Consider the following 20,350-nt stretch of genomic DNA (forward strand, 5'->3'; position numbering starts at 1 on the left):
GCCCTGTGTCCCTGCCCCTCCCGCCTTCAGGCAGTCTCTGTGTTACTCCTGAGTTAACGCTCAGAGCAGCTGGTACACTAGAATACAATCATCTGCTTACCCCTTTGCCTTCCTAAACAGACTATGAGGTTTTGGAAGGCAAAGACTAGGTCTCTCATTTCTGTATCCTTAGTAAATATAAGACTTCATAAATGTCTTTGGAATAAAGACTACTTTTCTGTTTTATTTATATTTACGAACATGTCCTGTAAGTCCTAACAGAGGTGGATCTACATAAGGATGAGGTAACAAATTCAGTTAAAGAATCAGGAAGTTATATGCTTGGACTTTACCAGCTCAGCTCCCCAAGTCCCGTTCGAGAGCCATACGCAGATTATTTTTGTTTTCACAGTAACTTGAAGAATGCATATACCTTCTTCCATCAAAGGATAACATTCTATATAAATCTTAGTGTTCTTTCTCTTTAGGTTGCTAGGACACTCAAAGTATTTAATGCTTCATTGTCCTGTAACTATATTAGTCCTAGAGTCTAGCATATTTGTTTCTTCCTGTTTATGTCTTTGCTTTTCTATTTTTATTTTAATAATCTTACTGTACATAAGCCTTTTTGGAAAAAAGTGGAGCATAAATATGTAAATATATATGCTAAAAATACATTGTATGTATTTCTTGTTAGCAGAGAAGCACACAGATTGTTAAGGTGACAATGCAGAAGAGCTGAGTTAGAGCCATTGAGAAAGAGTTTGTCTGCAGTGACTTTAGCTGTACAAGCCATCGTTAGGTTGGGGTCTCTTAAATGAAAACCAGGAATTAGGTAGATTTCCTTCATGAGGGAGTGGAAAAAAATTTTGTTGGCACAGAGAAATATTTTCAGGCCCTCAAACTCTTCTCCAAATGGCTCCTTCTTATCATTACAGAGATTTTGCATCAGACGGCACTGAGAAGAAAAGGTAAACATTTCCAATATTCAGTGAATTAGAGACTCAGAGCCTGGATGAACTTGACCATCTGGAGCAAGTCCCTATCTTTAAATGAAGAAATGGCATACCCCACACTGAGCGTACACCTCCGCGATTCCTCTTCCCTTCCCCCCAGATCTAATTAGTCACCAGGTCTGTAAATTTCCCACTGGGATCTTCCCCTTCCCCCTTCCCCCTCTGTCCCAAGTCTCCCACAGGCTCTAGGTCTGACTGAACGTGCAAAACTCCCATATCCTCCCCGGGGTCACCTCTCTTGCTGCCCATCCATGCATTCTTGGCTTTGGATTTTCTAAATGACTGAGGTGTCCTCGTGTCGCTATATGATGGCCCGTGCTATTCCTCTGGGTAGAAGCTTCTCCCTTCCTCCCTCCTGCCCTCTCATCATCTGGCTCATTCCCGCTCACCCTTCAGGACACAGCTCAGACAGCTTCTCCTAATAACCCAGCACCTCCCTATGTGCTCCCGAAGCACCTTCACTGCTGTCTGTCTCCCTCATTAGGCTGTGAGCTACTTCAGATCAGGGAGTGAAGTTACCAGAGTCCCCAGAATATAAATCCTACTGACCAGAGCAGGTCTCAGGAAATGATTGTTGATCAGACGTGGACACGCTTAGCACACTGCTGTAGACACACTTAGTGAACGTGCACGAAACGGGCCTCACTCATAACAGTTTCCAGAGTACGAGACGTGGACCTCACCAACTTCCACCAGCCTGATGTTTCCCCCTCTCCCACCCCAATTCTTCTACATTTATTAAGTCCTTCCCACTCCTTCCTCTGTCTAATTAAAAAAAAAAAAAATTCCTTATTCCATTTGGATTTGACTTAGATTTGTTTTCAAACTGAAAGCCAATTGTCCTAAACAGTGTTTATTAAATGAATTCTTTCCTTTCTTATTCATTTTGAGGTGTAGCCTTAGCTCTTATTAAATTCTTATAAATAACAGAATTTGTTCTGGGGAATTTCTCTTCTACCCTATTGGCCTATTATCACTCGGGTTTAGTTGCTGTCATCTTATTATACTTACCTGGATATTTGCTTTTTAACTTAACTATATTTTTTCATGTTAAAAAACTATAGAGCTTACTTCAAAAAAAAAAAAGAACAATACAGGAATATTTTAAACATACAGATAAGCAAAGAAAAAATTAAATTACCCTAATGCCATGTCCCAGAGATAACTATAATTATCATTTTCATGTAACAAGAGTGGTAGCTGACTTCCACTTAACCATCTTGCCAGATTAACTGACACCTCTAGTCCTCCGTAGAATGTGCTGGCTGATGTCCATAGCAAGCTGAATGGTCCCGGAGGGCAGCCTATGCACTGTTCTCAGCATCAGTGGACTGTGCTTAGCAAGAGTCAGGTGTGTTTATTCCAACATATTATGCCAGGTGCAGTGGTTATTCAAATGGTATGATTATTTAAATATTAGGTACATTGGGCTTCCCTGGTGGCGCAGTGGTTGAGAGTCCGCCTGCCAATGCAGGGGACATGGGTTCGTGCCCCGGTCCGGGAAGATCCCACGTGCCGCGGAGCGGCTGGGCACGTGAGCCATGGCCACTGAGCCTGCGCGTCCGGAGCCTGTGCTCCGCAAGGGGAGAGGCCACAACAGTGAGAGGCCCGCGTACCGCAAGAAAAAAAAAATTATGTATATTGATAAAAACAATGAGTATGAAGAGAGTAATTTCTAAGAAAAGTAAGTTGAATGCTTTGGAAAGACTCTATAAAGATAAGATACTAAAAATATTACTCAAATTATATGTACGTGAGAATTATAAACATTGGAAAGAAATAAAAATCTAGGAGTCTACACTCAGCTTGCTTCATTATTTAGCTTCTCTAAATTCTTGATCCATTTTAAAGAAACCAGTATTTCACATTTTTACATTTTTTGGTGGTTACATTATTGGTATGTTTAATGCTGCCAAAAAAAAAAAAAGACAATACACAACTTCAGAGGACTCAAAGAGTCATAAATAGAATACCTATGCCAAAGTTTGGCCAATGATTATTTACTTGTTGTAGTTTTCAAAAACATTTCATTTATAAAGATTCTTCTCCTTAACCAAATTTTTCAATTAACCGATCAGCTACCAGTGCGCACAGACTTGGTTAAGAGAGCATGTATTATACCTTCAGTCATTTAAAAATGTATAAAGATACTGATTTTTACATAAATGAGATCATGCCATAAATACTGCTTTATCCCCTTTTTCACTGACTATATTGTAGACATTATTCCAAGTCATTAAAATTACAACATTTTTAATGCCTGCCCAGCCCCTCCTGCTGAAGTCCTATTTAATGTTTCCTTTCATTGGGCATTTAAAACTATGTACCAAAAATAAACAACCCAATCCAAAAATGGGCAGAAAACCTAAAGAGACATTTCTCCAAAGAAGATATACAGATTGCCAACAAACACATGGAAGAATGCTCAACATCATTAATCATTAGAGAAATGCAAATCAAAACTACAATGAGATATCATCTCACACCAGTCAGAATGGCCATCATCAAAAAATCTACAAACAATAAATGCTGGAGAGGGTGTGGAGAAAAGGAACTGCACTGTTGGTGGGAATGTAAATTGATACAGCCACTATGGAGAACAGTACGGAGGTTCCTGAAAAAACTAAAAATAGAATTACCATATGACCCAGCAATCCCACTACTGCTCATATACCCTGAGAAAACCATAATTCAAAAAGAGTCATGTACCATAATGCTCAATGCAGCACTATTTACAATAGCCAGGACATGGAAGCAACCTAAGTGTCTATCAACAGATGAATGGATAAAGAAGATGTGGCACATATATACAATGGAATATTACTCAGCCATTAAAAAAAGAACGAAATTGAGTTATTTGTAGTAAGGTGGATGGACCTAGAGCCTGTCATACAGAGTGAAGTAAGTCAGAAAGAGAAAAAGAAATACCGTATGCTAACACATATATATGGAATCTAAAAAAAAAAAGGTCATGAAGAACCTAGGGGCAAGACGGGAATAAAGACGCAGACCTACTAGAGCATGGACTTAAGGACATGGGGAAGGGGAAGGGTAAGCTGTGACAAAGTGAGAGAGTGCCATGAACATATATACACTACCAAACGTAAAACCGATAGGTAGTGGGAAGCAGCCGCATAGCTCAGGTAGATCAGCTCAGTGCTTTGTGACCACCTAGAGGGGTGGGATAGGGAGGGTGGGAGGGAGGGAGACGCAAGAGGGAAGAGATATGGGGATATATGTATATGTATAGCTGATTCACTTTGTTATAAAACAGAAACTAACGCACCATTGTAAAGTGATTATACTCCAATAAAGATGTTAAAAAAATATATAAAACTATGTACCTTTCTTGATTTCCTCTTCGTGGGACTGACAGAAAACTTGGAGTTTAGTTTTATGTGCAGCCTAGGGTTTCTTAAACAGTTAATCTCCTTTTCTCAATTTTCACATGCCTGCTTTAAAAAAAATTTTTTTTTTAATTTTTGTGTTAAAATTGTTTCTTGTTGTAAGTTGGGAGAATCCCTTCTGGCAGACAGAACAGACCAAACACAAACCCCTAATATCCTGTCTCCAAGTGTGAGGTTATAGTATGAGTTTGGTTGACTGAAGGCCCTTTTGTTTTGCCTTGAAGGCAATTCCTTACTGTTGTCTCTCTGGTCTGACATAACTGGCCAGGGAGCTCTAAGACTTCTACTGAAATTGCTGATAAGCCCAGGAAGTGGTCTAATAGCTTAGCTTTGCTTTTTCTGGACTCCTGTATGTAACCTAGGGATATCTTCTAAAATTATTTTTCTCAGGATTTGGACAGTAAAGGAGGCACAATATCAAATTAAAGGCACAAAGTATTCCTTACCTTCACTGCTACTTGCAACAACTGAAAAAAATTACCAATAATGTGAAGAGGCCTGGCCTTGTGGGTTACTTCCACAACACCTGGTCAAAAATAGGAGGCCAGGGCTTTCCTGGTGGCCCAGTGGTTGAGGGTCCGCCTGCCGATGCTGGGGACGCGGGTTCGTGCCCCAGTCCGCGAGGATCTCACGTGCGGCGGAGCAGCTGGGCCCGTGAGCCATGGTCGCTGGGCCTGCACGTCCGAAGCCTGTGCTCCGCAAGGGGAGGGACCGCAGCAGTGAGAGGCCCGGGTACCGCAAAAAAAAAAAAAAAAAAAAAAGAGACCCTCTGGATTTTTCTTTATCGTCTAAAATTTGAGATTGAATACAGATTATACTTTTCATAGCCAAACAGCAAAAGAATATCTGGGTACCTTTTAGGAGATGTGTGGCTTTTCACAGGCTCTTTCATCACTAGGTGGTCTATGGAACAAGAAATTGTGTACGTTTGCATCAGGACCACGCCTCCAAAAAGAATTAACAGTCCAGATTGGTTAACATTCTTTAGTATCTCAAACACCTGTAGTGTCTGAGGACTCCTCACAAATGTTCTCTAACAACTTCTTTTGGCAAGCTGGTATAGATAAATAACTAGGGCTACGATCTGGGCATTACTCACATTTGCTAACGCAAAGCAGTCTGTACAGCAGCCTCTCAAGAAAAATCCAAAATTAAAAAACAAACTGGGAGAGATTTATTGGTATTGCAAAAGGTCTTCCACTTAAGAACACCCCTTTCTTAGTCCCCAATATCATTTAAAATAGGATTAGTTTTAAATAAGCTTGATTTTTCCAAACTTTTCAAGCTTGTTGAAAAAACCAACAAGCTTGATTTTTTCCATAATTTACTGCCTCAATTATGGCACACCACAGTTTCACCAACTCACCAGCTTAGCACAGATCCAGGCTTCAATTTATGTGCAGGGCACTGTACCAGGCACAACGAGTGATTTCCATGGTAAACGTTATCTAACAGGTTTTTCCTCTCTGCCTGATGATTGAATTCAGTTGCAACCTTAGCATTCACAGAGTGACTCAGACTCCAGCTGGGAAGCCTGGCTGGGCAGTGGATGAACTTTGTACTTCGGAAATTAGGTTTTATTTAGTACATTTATGTTTCATACTTCAGGGATCCTAGAACATGCTGAGAGATGCTGGAAAGAAATAGCTGGTCAATTCCAGGGCACCCTTGCAGCATATTGACCTAATCTGAAAACAAGATGTTGCCCACAATCAGTTTCTATTGCAGCACAGCAGAATCCGCCACCCCCAAATATGACTGCAGGAGTTCAGGACATGCCACCTCAAAAAATGCCACTTTGTTGTATTACTGTGAGCTGAAGGCACTTGAAAAACAGCAAATGTGGGTGAGGTATTCTCTGAACTCTCCTTATCTCCCTAGACAGATTCTCCAAAAAGAACTCAAATGTCATAAATCCCCTTCTCAGGAGTTTCATCAACCAGGGGAGATTGACTCTTATCACAGGAGAAGAGCCTAGAAGTCGACACCACACCCAGACACACTTTGCCATAAGCTATCATGCCGCCCAGCTATTCCTCTAAGGGCCCATTCATCTTTCCTAAAAATCATTTACTCTCCCCTAAGAGGCCTACATCCTCTCTCCCCTTTTCCCTATTAAGATGGTATTTAAATTTGAATTCTAAGCCACTTAGAGGAGTTACTCATTTTTCCTGGGTATCTCACATGTATACCTGAGGTATACATGTTAATAAACTTCTGTGTGTTTTTCTCTTGTTAATGTGTCTTCTATTATAGAGTCTCAGCTAAGAACTCAGAAGGGTAGGGGGAACAATTATTTTCCCTCTCCTACACTATTCATCACCACCCTGGGCATGGGAAAGTGCTACAACACAGTAGACAATGACATTCTTTCCTATAAAATTTTATTTATTACATAAAAAAATTCTATACAATTGTTAGACTAAAATACAGTTTTCGTTATAGTTCTGGTAACTGAGTCAGTACACAGAAAACTTAGCATTAGATCAGCACTGTTTTCTCTAGTTCGTATTTCTGCACAAGGAAAACATTTCAAAGCTCCATTTCATATAGGCTCATTGTACTCTGAAGCCAGATGGAATTCCATCCAATTCAGAGCTCTTGGAAGTTAATTTCCCAGCAAGATTTGATAACTCCAGAAAGTTAATTGCTTAATATACATATTTTTAAAGTCCTCTGAGAGCACAACACTCTGTAAAGTCTGCACTGTGTCAATAATGACAGTCACAAATACTACAGGGCTATGACCATGTCTGTGGGGCACGTTCAAGCACCTACATGTTTGTTTCCCCACCTGAACACAGTGTAGTGACACTGTAAGAAAGAAATAATAATAAGGACAAAACTCAAAATCATGCTAAGGTAAAAGATCCCGAACCAGGGAATTCATGGAAGACTTAACCATGATCCTATAGTTTGTAATGGACAACGACCGGACATGATACAAAAATCCATTTTGACACTGTGAATAGGATGCAAATAGCAAAACAAAACAAAACCAAAAAGACAAAAAAGGCCTCAGATTGAGAAATAGTGGCACCGCAACATACCTCTCATGCTGGATTTCACAGCGGTGAGATGTCGAAACACACTGATGGGCATTTTCTGTTCAAATCTCCCCATACACTGGATGGGATCTGACTGGACGAGATGTTAGGCGCAGAGCCTGAGAGATGAAGAGTAGGTCCCTCTGCATTGACTGATCTTTCAAACTTGGCTGCTTTATCCTAGGAGCCTATTCTAAACTCAGGAGCGCAGGAAGGCTGTGCCAGAAAGTACTTAAAGTTGGACCTTTGGTCTTCAGAAGATATGCTTTTGTCTTTGGTTGTTTTCCCAGAGCCCCTGTCATGTTGTTAGGTGCCCTCTACACTTTTCTCCCCACTCTTGTGTTAGTTGTAGCAAATCAGATCAGCTAACAACCTCCTGAAGTTATTTCACTGGGTACCACATCTTTAGAAGTGCATTCAATGGTCAAGACTATTCTGAGACAGTGTAACTGAAACTTCATTATGGAGCTCCCAGTACCCTTTTATAGGATGGACAAAATCAAGAGAACCTCAACAGCAACATAATCTAGTAGCACTAAGGCAATATAGTAGAAGAAAGGTAACTTCCCCCCGTGACGTCTTTGAAAATCAAAACTAGCCAAAACAAGGGGGCCAAAAATTCTGGGAGAACACTGCTAGAACCCAGAGGAAGGGGAAAATTTACTCTGTAGTCTCTGTCTCCAATCATCAGTCCCAAAGCTGTCCTAGTATTGTTTCATTCCTATGAATCACCTCATACAATTTTTGAAAACAATCCTGGCTTAATGATCCATGTCGTAAATGAAGGCAGTGCTCACATTTTCTAGTGGCAGGTAGAATGGTCTGCAGGATGCTGGTAGGAGGTTCACTCCAGTCCTGTGTCCATTCATTCCTCAAGTCTTTTCTTTTTTTTGTTTTTTTCTTTTTATTTATTTTTGGCTGCACTGTGCAGCATGTGGGATCTTAGTTTCCTGACCAGGGATGGAACCCACGCGCCCCCTGCATTGGAAGGGTGGAATCTTAACCACTGGACCGCCAGGGAAGTCCCTCAAGTCTTCTTTTCAATGCTTACTTTACTCACATAGAATGATTTAACACATTATTCCTCAAAAAAACAACTAAAACTAATTTCCTAGCTGATGGGATGGGTGGATCAGATTCCTATGTGAAAGTCAGGACATTTCCTTTAGGTCATACACTTCTATGACAAAAAGACATCAAATACGGATACTTACACCGGACTTAGGCCCTTTTCCACCCAATATGGGAACTTCCACCTGTGGTCTCTTCCTTTGCTACTGTGGAAGGTTCAATAGAGCTCTTCTGGGGTTGTGGGATGGGGAGGAGAGCTGACTTTTCTATTTTCTTCACCAGCCAATTAGGACATTTCCACTGCTTTCTTCAGCTTGAAAATGTAGGTAATAGTTTGATGTCTGACTATAGGTCATGACCCCCTGGAATCAAATCTTAAAAACCCTCAAATTCCTTTAAGGATGTCTGCCTGCTTTTTCAAGGGCCCAGAGGACACTCCATATAGTTGCAGCAAGCTTACCTAATAGTAAGGTGTAAATGTGAAGAAACCCACATGCTCCCTAAAGAAGGAAGGTGATGTGGATGGGGGGAGTGGAGGCACAGTCCCATGGGCAGTTGTCCAAGGCTGCTCTAGTGGTGACTGGAAAACACTCAAAACAGGAGGGAACACCTCACTGATTTATGAAGGAGAAAAAAATAACTTTTGCATTTGTCCCCCCAGCATCTACTCCTCCAACTTTCCACTAAAAATTTTTTGTCAACTATGGACTATGGTAAGTTTGCTAATTTATCACCATCTTCAAATGTTCTTGTTGACAGAGATATATTTTTAGACAGTGATCTAACTGATAACACTATGCTACAGATGTCATAGCTGAGTGACAATAATAAAGAATCTAGTGTTTTGGTAGATGGATATTTACAGGGATTCCCTATTCATTTCTTCTTGGATTTTCTTGTCCATTGCAAATAATTTGGTACCTTGCCAAAAATTCATCATAGGACACATACATCCTTACACCACCAAGGAAAGAAATCTTACTGTCTTGAAGATTCAGTGTTGACGTCCTGTTTTTCATTCAGATTAGTGTGGTTTTGATTTTCAAAGCTGGTACTAAAAGTTTTCAAGTTATAAAAAGGATTCCAGACAACAAGGTCCTACTGTATAGCATAGAGCACTATATTCAGTATCCTATGATAAACCAAAATGGAAAAGAATATTTAAAAAAAGTATATATATATAACTGAATCACTTTACTGTACAGCCGAAATTAACACAACATTGTAAATCAACTATACTTCAATTAAAAAAGAAAACGATTCCAGGTCTGAAATTGGTAAGTACCATCTTAAAAGAATCTTCAGTGGAGGCCTAATCACTACTTTATTTCAAAACACATTATCAAACCAACTTTAGAGCAGCCTCAGACTTGTGTTCCTTAGGCCCTGAGGGGATGGGGGCGGGGTGGAGGCTGGCAGTCTCAGGGTCCCGAAATTCTATTAGTATTTTAAATGTTCCTAAGTAGGCTATGTGACTTTGAGAGAAAGGCAGTTCATTGCTTTCATAAGCTTCTCAGAGGGGCCCTTGGTCCCCTCAAAAGACTAAGAACCTGCTTTTGAATATCAAATACTAAATTCGGGTCTTCGCAAATAAAAGTGAAAGATTTCTGAAACATTTGGAAATTACAACGTTTTCACGTTCAGCTAGATCTTGACTAGACCATGAGTAACCTGAAAGCTTTACTATTCTGAATTCCCTGGTCTAGAACGTTTATTCCTCAGGAAATCATTTATATTGTAAAACTGGTATCAAAACTGAAGAAAATAGCCTAATATTTGGGTCCCTAACAACTGCATATCTTTTCCACAAGTTTACTAATGAATTTCTTTAAAAAATATCCAACTTAAATCCTGCTCATTTAATTTAGAAAAGTGATAGCTGTTCATGTGATACTGAAATGGAAGCATCATTTGTCTTTTTTTTACACATATAAAAATCAAGGAGATGGGGTGGAAGAAAGGGTACTATAGTATTTCCATAGAAAAGAAAGGTTTTCTACAGAAATTCTCAAGTTTAAAAACGCTGCATTGAAGTTTTTTATAAGAAAGATATCTTCAAAGATTTAAATCTTGGATTAAAAATTTCCTCTTAAATTGAAATTTGGAGAATAAGAATTTGACTCAAATTTATGAAACGTGAATGGGGGAAAGTGTGCTATTTAAAATTTTTTGGTGTGTACAACGTTTAGCTTTTTATTTTGTTTTCTAAGTTTGCTAGCTTTGTATTTTCTCTTGGCACATTCAAGCATCCTGCTTTTTCACAATTTGGGCTATGTGTCATTAAAAAGATAAGCTTATTCTGAAAGTAGTAACTGTATATGAAGAGTGCCTACTTTTCAAATGGGCTAACATGTATTCCTTAGTACACAAAGATACATGAATATGCATTTAAAGGCATTCTGCACTGTGATTATATAATACACAAAGCTCTGCTTTATGCATTTACTTACGAACCCACAATTTTCCAATATATATTCACAGACCACATCTTAAAAACTCTAGGCAAGCCATTATAGTGCACTTTTATCTATCAGATGGAATATATGAAAAGAATACAGAGATTAACTGTGGCAGGTGCATTGATAAGCCTCCAGATTCTGAGGATTTTGTTTTTGTTTTTTTAAGTAGTGGTTAAAAATGCAGTAGAGAACTTATTGAAAGGTGAAAACTTTTAAAGACCTTTCTGAAGGAAACTTCTCAGAGGCTGTGTTAAAGGCTATTATTGGAAACTCCAAAAATTAAGGAGAGGTTAGTGATGAAAAATAAAATAAAATGTTCAGGTCACCATAATTGGCAGCTCTGGTTTCAGAACTGACCCCAGAATTCTACTTGGAAGGCCAGGAGACCTCTTGAAATGGCCTTTATTAGCTATTAGTGGTGCTTGGTGGAAATGGTCGGGGTCTTGAGGGCACTAACATGGCCTCACAAATATTTGGTGCCTGTAGTTTCCATAGCTGTTTTAAGGGAGAGGGTGGGAGGAACATTACTCTGGTTTCAAGGCGCTCAGGACCCCTATAAAAGGGGTCACCTCCTAACCACCCCCTACTGGGGTGAAATCCTGAAACTGCCTTGGGAAGATAAGGGAGCCCTTGGCAGATACCGAGGTCAGTGGTATTGGAAACTGGCAGCTTAACGCCCTTGGCTGAAAAAATGACAAAATTAGAGTAAGGGAGCATCTCTACAAAGGAAAAACTTATTTGCAGCTTAATTTTTAAATAGACTCAGTGAATGCCCCCTCCTCAACCATTATGCAAAAAGTTTAGGAACCAACACACAGTTAAGCTACTTATATTGCAGTAACTTAGGACTTAATTATGCTATAGGATAGGATAAAGGCTTTGATCCTTAAACATTAAACATTGCATTAAATGGTTTAAAGGAAGAGCCTGCTTTGAGCTGTGCTAGTCCGTGCAGAGATAATACAATCTCAGCGCTCTAGCTAAATTCCTAATGTTTACCTAACGTACTGGTAAGCCTCCCACAGAAGATGGGTCTCTTGGATTTATACTGAAATATAACCTTTTCCCTTCCATATCATATACAGCAGAGCTTACTCTTGAGGCAGGAGCCTAGAAAGTCTAAATCAGGCACCAGAACCTTAATTTTCCAATGGCAGCAACGACCACGATTCTCTTCTCACTGTGATCACCACTGACAACCGCGGATGCTAACTGTAACTCTGGAAGTAGGCGTCCTGAACACAAATTTGAAGATCCACCGCAGACAAAAGACAAAACCCAACACACAGAGCCAGTGGTTGATAAAAGTATTCAGGTAACCACATTTCACAGATGATCTTTGTCCTTCATGTATTCTCACTTGGGCAGAGATGGAGGCAGTGAGCGAATAGCAATAAGGCAGCCCAGGGCCAGCTGAAGAACGGATCACGAAGAATGACAGCGGCAGCAGGTCTATCCAAACATAGCCTCAAAACCTTCAAATATCGCTAAAAACCTCTGTGAGGCTCTCTGAATTGCATCAATAAATGAAGCTCATGAGAGAGTGATAGTCTATAAGTCAAATATCTCTCTGTGTGTGTCTGTGTAATATATATGCATATCTGCATATATCTACCTATATGGCACACATATTCACTTAGGGGAAACAGCCTGGCAATTAATTTGGAACTCAAATGACATGGTTACACATAGAGCATAATTTCTAAACACAATGTTAGTAAAACAAAATTTATTTGTAAAACAGGACCTGTTATATAAAATGGCACACAATCAAGTTATACAAAAATACAAAATTTCTTTCTGATTACAGTTCTGGTTGCAAATGATAATTAGAAAGCATTCCTGGTGGCTTCCAAACAGCTGAGATAGCGAGCATATGGAACAGGGAGCAGCAAGAGTCCATGGTGCTGGGATGGCCAAGTGAGTAGAACCTAATTTCCAAATTCAAGAATTCCACCAGGTCACTTTGGAGGGACACCTCCTAAGATAAGTAGCTCCTATAATGTCTTCTGTTTTGATACCCATCTTCCATACTTTTGCCAATCCTAAATTTAGTTCCCAATGTTTCTTAATGCCCACAATCTGTGTGGCTATGAAACAGAAGGTAGACTGAATTTTCCTACATGATTTGCTCTCTCACCTATTTGGATAATTGTTAGTTACATAATTATATTTATTCCATTTCAAATGATATAAAAGAGTACAATGATATCGTTTAGTGACATCACATGTTAGAATGTTAACTTCTGGAGAATTATTGTTTCAAAATAGCTACTCTCACAATATTGTTTTCTGTGATCTTGCCAAGACGTGAGCTCCTGTTTCTTTAAAAATAAAAATAAAAATAAAATTCCGGACTGTTATTGCAAATATTCTGAAAAATCAGAAATATTACATGAGCTTTGAAAAGAAACCGAGGCATTTAGCAAATTTTAGCCTAGCTACAGTAAAGAACACGGATACTTAAAAAAAAATACAATTTACCTTTTGCAGCAATTTAAAGGTCCAACCCTTTGAAAGGAAGCACATTAGCAAACAGCTGCTTATTAAGCCCTAGTGACATTAATTGTACACATTTCCATAATACCGGTCTAATTCACTGTCTAATTCTGGTAGGAGGCAATGCTTTCTTTCAAAAGATTCTCCTTCCATGGAATGATAAAATGCTGAGGCTTTTTTTTTTTTTGTACAGAGCCTATATTTAGTGCAATAAGTTTAAAAAATCTGCTCTGAAATATTTACTTTACATTAACAAAAATAGCTTTTTTTAAAAAAATTGTAACAAAAAGGAGTTATCGCATAAACAGATCATGAATTATTCTTAGCAAATTACACTTTTTTTTCTTAAAGCATTCACCATTACAATAAGCAGAACAATGAAATATTAGCCATTCATATCTGGTAAGCTTCAGGAATTAAAAAACCCCCCAAAACCCAAAACCCATCCCCAAACACAAAGAACGTTCAACACTTGAGGATCAAAACATTAACCAATTCTTCAGTTAAACATTGTAGAATTCTGGATACTTAATGAATAAGGAGAGGAGCACCTGCCAGTATGTTTTCAGATTTTATAGCAAGCATTTGAATAAAATGGCCATTTAGCCCTAAGCCATTGAAGTTCCTCTGAAGCAGAAGCCCAAGTACTGGAATTTTCAATGCTTTGTGTTTCATGTTTCTCTCCCTTTTTTATTCCTTCCAGCATTACTTAGTCTGCAAACCTATACACAGAAACTTAAAGGCTAAACTTGCTGGGTACCCCAGCTTCCTTTCAAATCAGGCACACAAATGTGTGGAGGATGCTACTAACGTCAAAATGAAAGAAAGACAAAATATAAGAGAAAAGTTTGCATAAGAAAGATTATCTACCCTTTCCTTTTTTACCTACTCTCTTATAGAAGCATTAGGGTAAACTACAAATACCTGAGGAGTTGGTTACTTTTTAATGTTGGCTGACAAATGCATGAGCTATTACGAAAATTCCCATATTGGGTCCACTTGTATGTTTCTAAAAGGAAAATGACATGGCTTCTTTGATTGGGGAAAACTGAATGGAGTAACTCCTTATTTACCTGAAAGCATATGCCTAGTCTCATCCCACTAGGACTTATGCATCAGTAAAATAAGGTCTTGATTTTATGCACACATCAGGGAAATCACCCCTGAATAAACTTTAGACGGAGAATTCGGTACAATAATTTTACCTAATTTAAATAACTAAAGTTAAAATCTCCTCTAAGTTATTAAAAATGTTAATCAGATATGAATCTTAACATTTCCATTAAGACAATTACAATTGAAAACATTAAATGACGGCAGTTGCCTTGTAAAAGCCACCCGTATGAAAGGAGTACATGTTCGACAAAAATAAGCATAAAAAAGGTATTAAATCCCTGTTCCTGTTCTCTGATTTTGGCTGATTATGTGTGTGTGTGTATATACATATACATATATATACACACATACATATACATATATACACACACCCACACACACAAATACATAGTTATGTGTATATATTGTTTTGGAATGTCAATGGGTTCCATAACGGTCGGCTAGGTTCAAGCAGAACTTGCTCCCGAAGCCTAGAAAACAAAGTCATACAGAGTATAATCTTAGACAATTACCATTAAAAGGAGATCATGAATGATGTTACAAATACACAGATGGTCACAAACAGCAATAAAGAAAAATGGATTGAGAACCCTTCTCCCCCAAACCTAAATTCCAGGGTCTAAAATTCCTGTGATTGTAGAAAGTCACACTTCCCTCTGGGTCATCTTTGAGATATGCAGAGAATTCATCTCTAGTCTATGTTGCTATAGTGCCCAGGTTTTTTCCTCCATTTTCTCTGTAAGTTTTTCCTGTATGATAGCGAGCAGATTGCCAGATGTCTCTTTCTTAAACCTCTACATCACATTTGGTAAATTTTTCTAAAATAATTTTCAAAGATTTATAGAAAGACCTTACGAACCTTCAAAGTTTCCTTAACTAGTGAGGCTCTCTCAAAAAAAAAAAGTCTAAGAGGAAAACTGGAAGTACTTATGTTTAGTTTAGTAATGCCCTGTCAAATGTAAAAATTTAAACTTCATTTTTCTGAACATTATTTTATAGACTTAAAAAAAACTCATATTAAACTATCCCATTAAGGAGACAGACAGTGAACTCGAACAGCAGTGTTTCTACAGATGCAGCAAAATAGTTATGACGCTCTGTTAACAGAACTTTCATCTATGGGAATAACATGTGAATTAAACCAAGCAAACACAAATAAGCAATCGTAAATTCTACCAATCCCCAAACTTTAGGAGGGAGTTTCTCAGGTACTTCTTTAGGGACACACACAAGATGGTGGTGGTATTACGGGTCAACTCTTAACATGCATACTTCGAAAGAGAGCAGATTTAGAGGTACTGATATGCTTGAAAGATTTAACTATCCTGTGAGCAACAATTCACACATCTCTCATGGGGACTTTCTGAACCACTTAAAACGTTGTTCTTAGAGATCAAATGCTACAATGTCCAAAGGACCAGAAAAACAATGCACACAGAAGATGTATTTTGGGACACGGCAGAGGGCTTTGCCATTAATCTGCAAGCAACGAACAACATAAAATAAAAGTAAAAGTGGAATGAATATTTTAATGTGGTGTTTGAATTAAGGGACATTAATTTAAAGCTGAAAGTAATATTAGGGGGAAAAATTTTCTACATTTTTGGCTTCTGATAGAATGCCACACAACCTAGGCAATTCTCCTACTATTAATACCTATGAATCAGGGGTTTAGGTAAGAGAAGGTGTATTTGCATTCTGGTCTACCACAATTCAGCTATCTTTCCCTCAAGAATAATACAGAAATACATGCCAATTCACGGTCGAAGTAGCTAGTCCTAAACCTCTAATTATTTCTCCCTTTCTTTAAATGCTTGTTACTGAAGAGTGATTTAATGTACGCTTCAACCACTGGAAAGAAGGGTGGTTTACATTTTAAGATTTTATATGTCTTTTAAAAGTTTTAGGTTTGAAACCTTATTTTCTGAACAATTAGGACAACCAAGCAGTGGCAAGAAGGAAACCTTCCTCATTTTCCCAGGCTATCTTAGGGTTGGCAGAGTTTTCACTGTGGTCCCCCTCAGCCCACATGAAGTAAGAGGGATGCAGAAAGAAAGGGTAGGGAGGCAAGTAACCTGACAGGAGGGATTGGTGATTAGCACCCCTTCCCTGTTCATCCAGTGCTATCTGACGCACACTTAAAAATAAGAGTTACATGGCCATTCTACATGCTCTTACTTATGATTAGAGTGATCTGTGCCTTGGTAATATAAACATTGAAGTTTTGACTTTATCATCATCAATGCTATTAAGAGCAACACCAAAATAGGCACTGGATGGGGTTACAGAGAAGAGTTTATATCTAAACATTCTGTTGAGGCTTTAATGTAGGTTGAATATGCAGTTATTTTGCATATACATATACCACCCCCTACCCCCGCAATGAAGCCATTTCCTCTATTCTTACATACTTAAATGGGCTTGTTTTATACTACATATTTCTTAAGTTGGACACCTATAAATCAAACCATTTATTAAAGTATAAAGGAGAAAGAAAAGAGAGTCCTCACCTCTCCTTTTTTTTGGACATTATACACAAATAGAAGGCACATTGTTTTAAAATTAAGTGCTTAAGGATGTAGGCAATTATATAATATTCTGAAATAAACATGCTCTTTAAGAATAATACACTTGTAATACAAGCAGTAATTAGACCAATATAGCTAAAGACATCTGTCATTATGCAGTGGTGAGAATATATATGGGAAAAGCTACTCAGTATTTTCTTATACTGGTTAACTTTAAGTTGCTTTTTTCAAATGAAAGGAGAGTGGTTATATATATATCACTGACCAGAGGTAATTTATCTTTCTCACAATTAAGCTGAGGCTGGAGAAGACCAGATTGTCTTATTGAGTGGGAATGTGGGTGTTGACGGAAATAGCCTTGTTTGCTACTGAAAAATAGCTTAAGAAACAAAGAAAGTACAATCCAGGCAACAGAAGAAAAAGTCAGCAAAGGGGAAAAGACAGCAACATAAACAAACCAATATTAAAAGAAGGGGGGAATATGAATTTCAGCAAGTTGAAAGGAATTGCTATCATCACTTCTAAAATAAGTATCAAACCGTCAGTTCAAGTGCACAACCAAATGTTCAGTCCCATGAAAACTAAACACTGACAGTTAAGAAGAAAAAAATGGAAACTGCAAGTTCACCTCAGGGACAAAAATATCCCCTGCCCCGCCATGAACACTGTTCCTTTCAGCTTACTTTTACAGAAGGTGGTCTCAGTTGTGACAAGAATTCTGCCATCCAAGTGATGGGTAAACACACAAACAGAAAGAGCAGCACGTCCTGCGTGACACAGATCACAAAAGCTTCTCCTGAAGAAGTGCAGTCAGTGAAGAGAGAGAGAGAGAGGAAGTGAAAGTGAAATTCTTGGAGGGCGGCCACCTCCTCATCTCCACCTACCATCGGTTTTAGCTCTCTGGCATCAGCAACACCTCCCTTACCAGCTTCTTTCATTGCTTTCCTGCTGTTTTCCACAAACTCCTGCAAAACAGGGACCAAATTACATAAATTCTTAGGTCCTTTCAGACTTCAGTTGGTAGATGATTTCTAAAGAATATTTACATTTTTGACTCAGTAATGGTAAATGGATGGCCTAAAAACATAGCAATACATAATATTTGGTACCACACGTTAAGAGCAGCTAAATTTGTGGGGATGCAATCTGTTGATATAAAATCTTTTTTCCCACCATTCCTTGTGACAATCTCACTTAGGCTCAAAGAGATGTCAGTTCTATCTGAAAGAGAAAATATCTTTCATTTTTTAGAAAAGACTATTTTTCCACACTTAGAATATTGTTTTATTTGTTGTGTTACTTTTTCCCTATCAAGGTTAAATGGAAAAGCAACAACATTTTACTCTATAAGCCTCCTCTTTAAAATAACCCTAGGAGGCAAAAGAAAGCGTTGATACTACTAAGTATAGTATACTGTTTTTACCAAGCCATAAATAAGCTATTAGAAAAAAAAAAAAGTCTATCTGGCCTTGAGATTACTCCATAAAGCAGGAAGACAGGGAGTAACAACCAGAACCAGTGGATAGAAGTAGTTAAAATGGGATTATGACCTGAAGGAAACATTTCTATCCTGTCAAAGTTTATGGAGTACTTCCTCGTTCAATATCCTCATCATTCTTATAGAGAAAACTAAAATAATAAAAACTATATATTTTACTCTGCTTTTCTTCAGTGGCTTAAAAAACAAAAACAAACCTCTCCTCCTAAATGCCTTAATCACACAAGAGATGATGCTTCTAGGTCAAATTCCATTATGAAAATTATAGTTATGACGCTCTGTTAGCGTCATTATAGGATTATAATTGAGTTAGGATTATAATTGAGATTATGAAAATGTCCAAAATGTAGCTGGTAATGTTCTTAGTAAAAGAGATAATGAGTACCAAATAGGTCAGTTGAATCACTTGGAATTTTCGAGATTGAAAAAAAAAAAAGAATCTAGCTTATTTATTAATACATTTATTTGAGATTTAACTAGATAAACCATGTTTCTGGAAGATGGTGTGCTATTTCAAGGTCTAATGTTTAATCTTAAATATTATCCACTCTTGAGATAGGAATATTTTATAGCTTTATTAAAACACATCTTTAATTGGGCAGCATTTGACATTGATACTAGTATTTAAACCATTTTAGAATGGTTTCTAAATTTTTTTAAAAATTTAATTGAGGTTCTAATATAGGGAAGCTGCAGAGGCTACGTAACTATGAAGAATCTGAATATAATATCTGTGTAAAGGTTCAGATCTTGACTAATGGAAAACAATACCATCTACCAGTCATGGGTCTGATAATCTGTATTCATTACAAAACTCCTTCAGTTTGGCCTGGAATACTTAGGATAATGAGTTTTAGCAGGGCTGACAGCAATAATACTTGGTAAGGTGGTGGATGGAGAAATACAGATAGGCACTACAACCTGGGAAATAAAACTTTTGTCTTTGAGTTCTGATTCAGGAAAAGGCACTTAGAACACCAGCTGTCCAATGTTCCAGTTCAAGGGCTAAAAAAGTCGATTCAAGTGTATCTAACTGGAGAGATGGAGAGAGCAGTATGGAATAGTGTGAACTCAGGACTCTTAATGGGAAACTGCTCTAGCTAGGTAGATTTGAAATGGTCTCGTTCATGCCAAGAGGATCTTCTTCCCTGATTTCCCCAAGACTAACCTCATTCACGGGTGCTGAAGGTTTAATTCTGAATTACGCAGGTTCATATAATGGGAATTAAATACAGAGAATAGTCTATAAAATATTTGTATTAGTATTTTTATCCTTAAAGCAGTAGAGGGCATTTGAGGTACTTACCATCAGCACTTTATCCATATAAAATTCTCTGCCTGGGCTCCCGTCATTGTATTTTGTATCAATGGCAAAACACAAGAATAATACATCCACTACCATTTCGTAAATGGACAGGAAGCAATGAGCGACTAGGAAAGCAAAGAGGCAGACGATGATCAGAGGCAGCACCCATACTGTGTAATCTTGCTGGTAGTTGAGCAGCATAATCCCAGCCAAACCTGTGCTGCAGACTATCAGCACCTAAAGCAGAGAGAACAAAGATCACATTTAATAACCTCCTGCAGAAAACCACTATTTCTTCATCATTTGCAGACTTCTCCATTTATAAATGATGGTTGCATGAGTCCATGCCACTGCAAATTAGAAAGCATAACCCATAAATACCCATATACATGTATATCATATAACATAAATATCATCCTTGTTG

At 38.2% G+C, this 20,350-nt stretch overlaps 1 protein-coding gene across 3 annotated transcripts in view; it reads right to left on the bottom strand.

Moving 5' to 3' along the window:
* SLC44A1 (solute carrier family 44 member 1) overlaps positions 1-20,350 on the bottom strand; it is a 219,178-nt gene that overhangs the window by 40,951 nt on the left and 157,877 nt on the right. Inside the window, exons 14-16 of one of the 3 annotated variants that reach the window (XM_032635149.1) lie at positions 19,927-20,163; positions 18,007-18,087; positions 12,676-15,064 (exon numbers count right to left, since the gene is read on the bottom strand). In XM_032635149.1, coding sequence (XP_032491040.1) covers positions 15,041-15,064; positions 18,007-18,087; positions 19,927-20,163 — 342 coding nt within the window. In that variant the 3' untranslated portion in view covers positions 12,676-15,040. Of the gene's footprint in view, positions 1-12,675; positions 18,088-19,926; positions 20,164-20,350 lie in introns of those variants that run through there. The other 2 variants (XM_032635150.1, XM_032635148.1) reach the window with 2 other exon arrangements.

The sequence above is a fragment of the Phocoena sinus genome, chromosome 6, assembly GCF_008692025.1.
Source record: "Phocoena sinus isolate mPhoSin1 chromosome 6, mPhoSin1.pri, whole genome shotgun sequence".
NCBI classification, from domain to species: Eukaryota; Metazoa; Chordata; class Mammalia; order Artiodactyla; family Phocoenidae; genus Phocoena; species Phocoena sinus.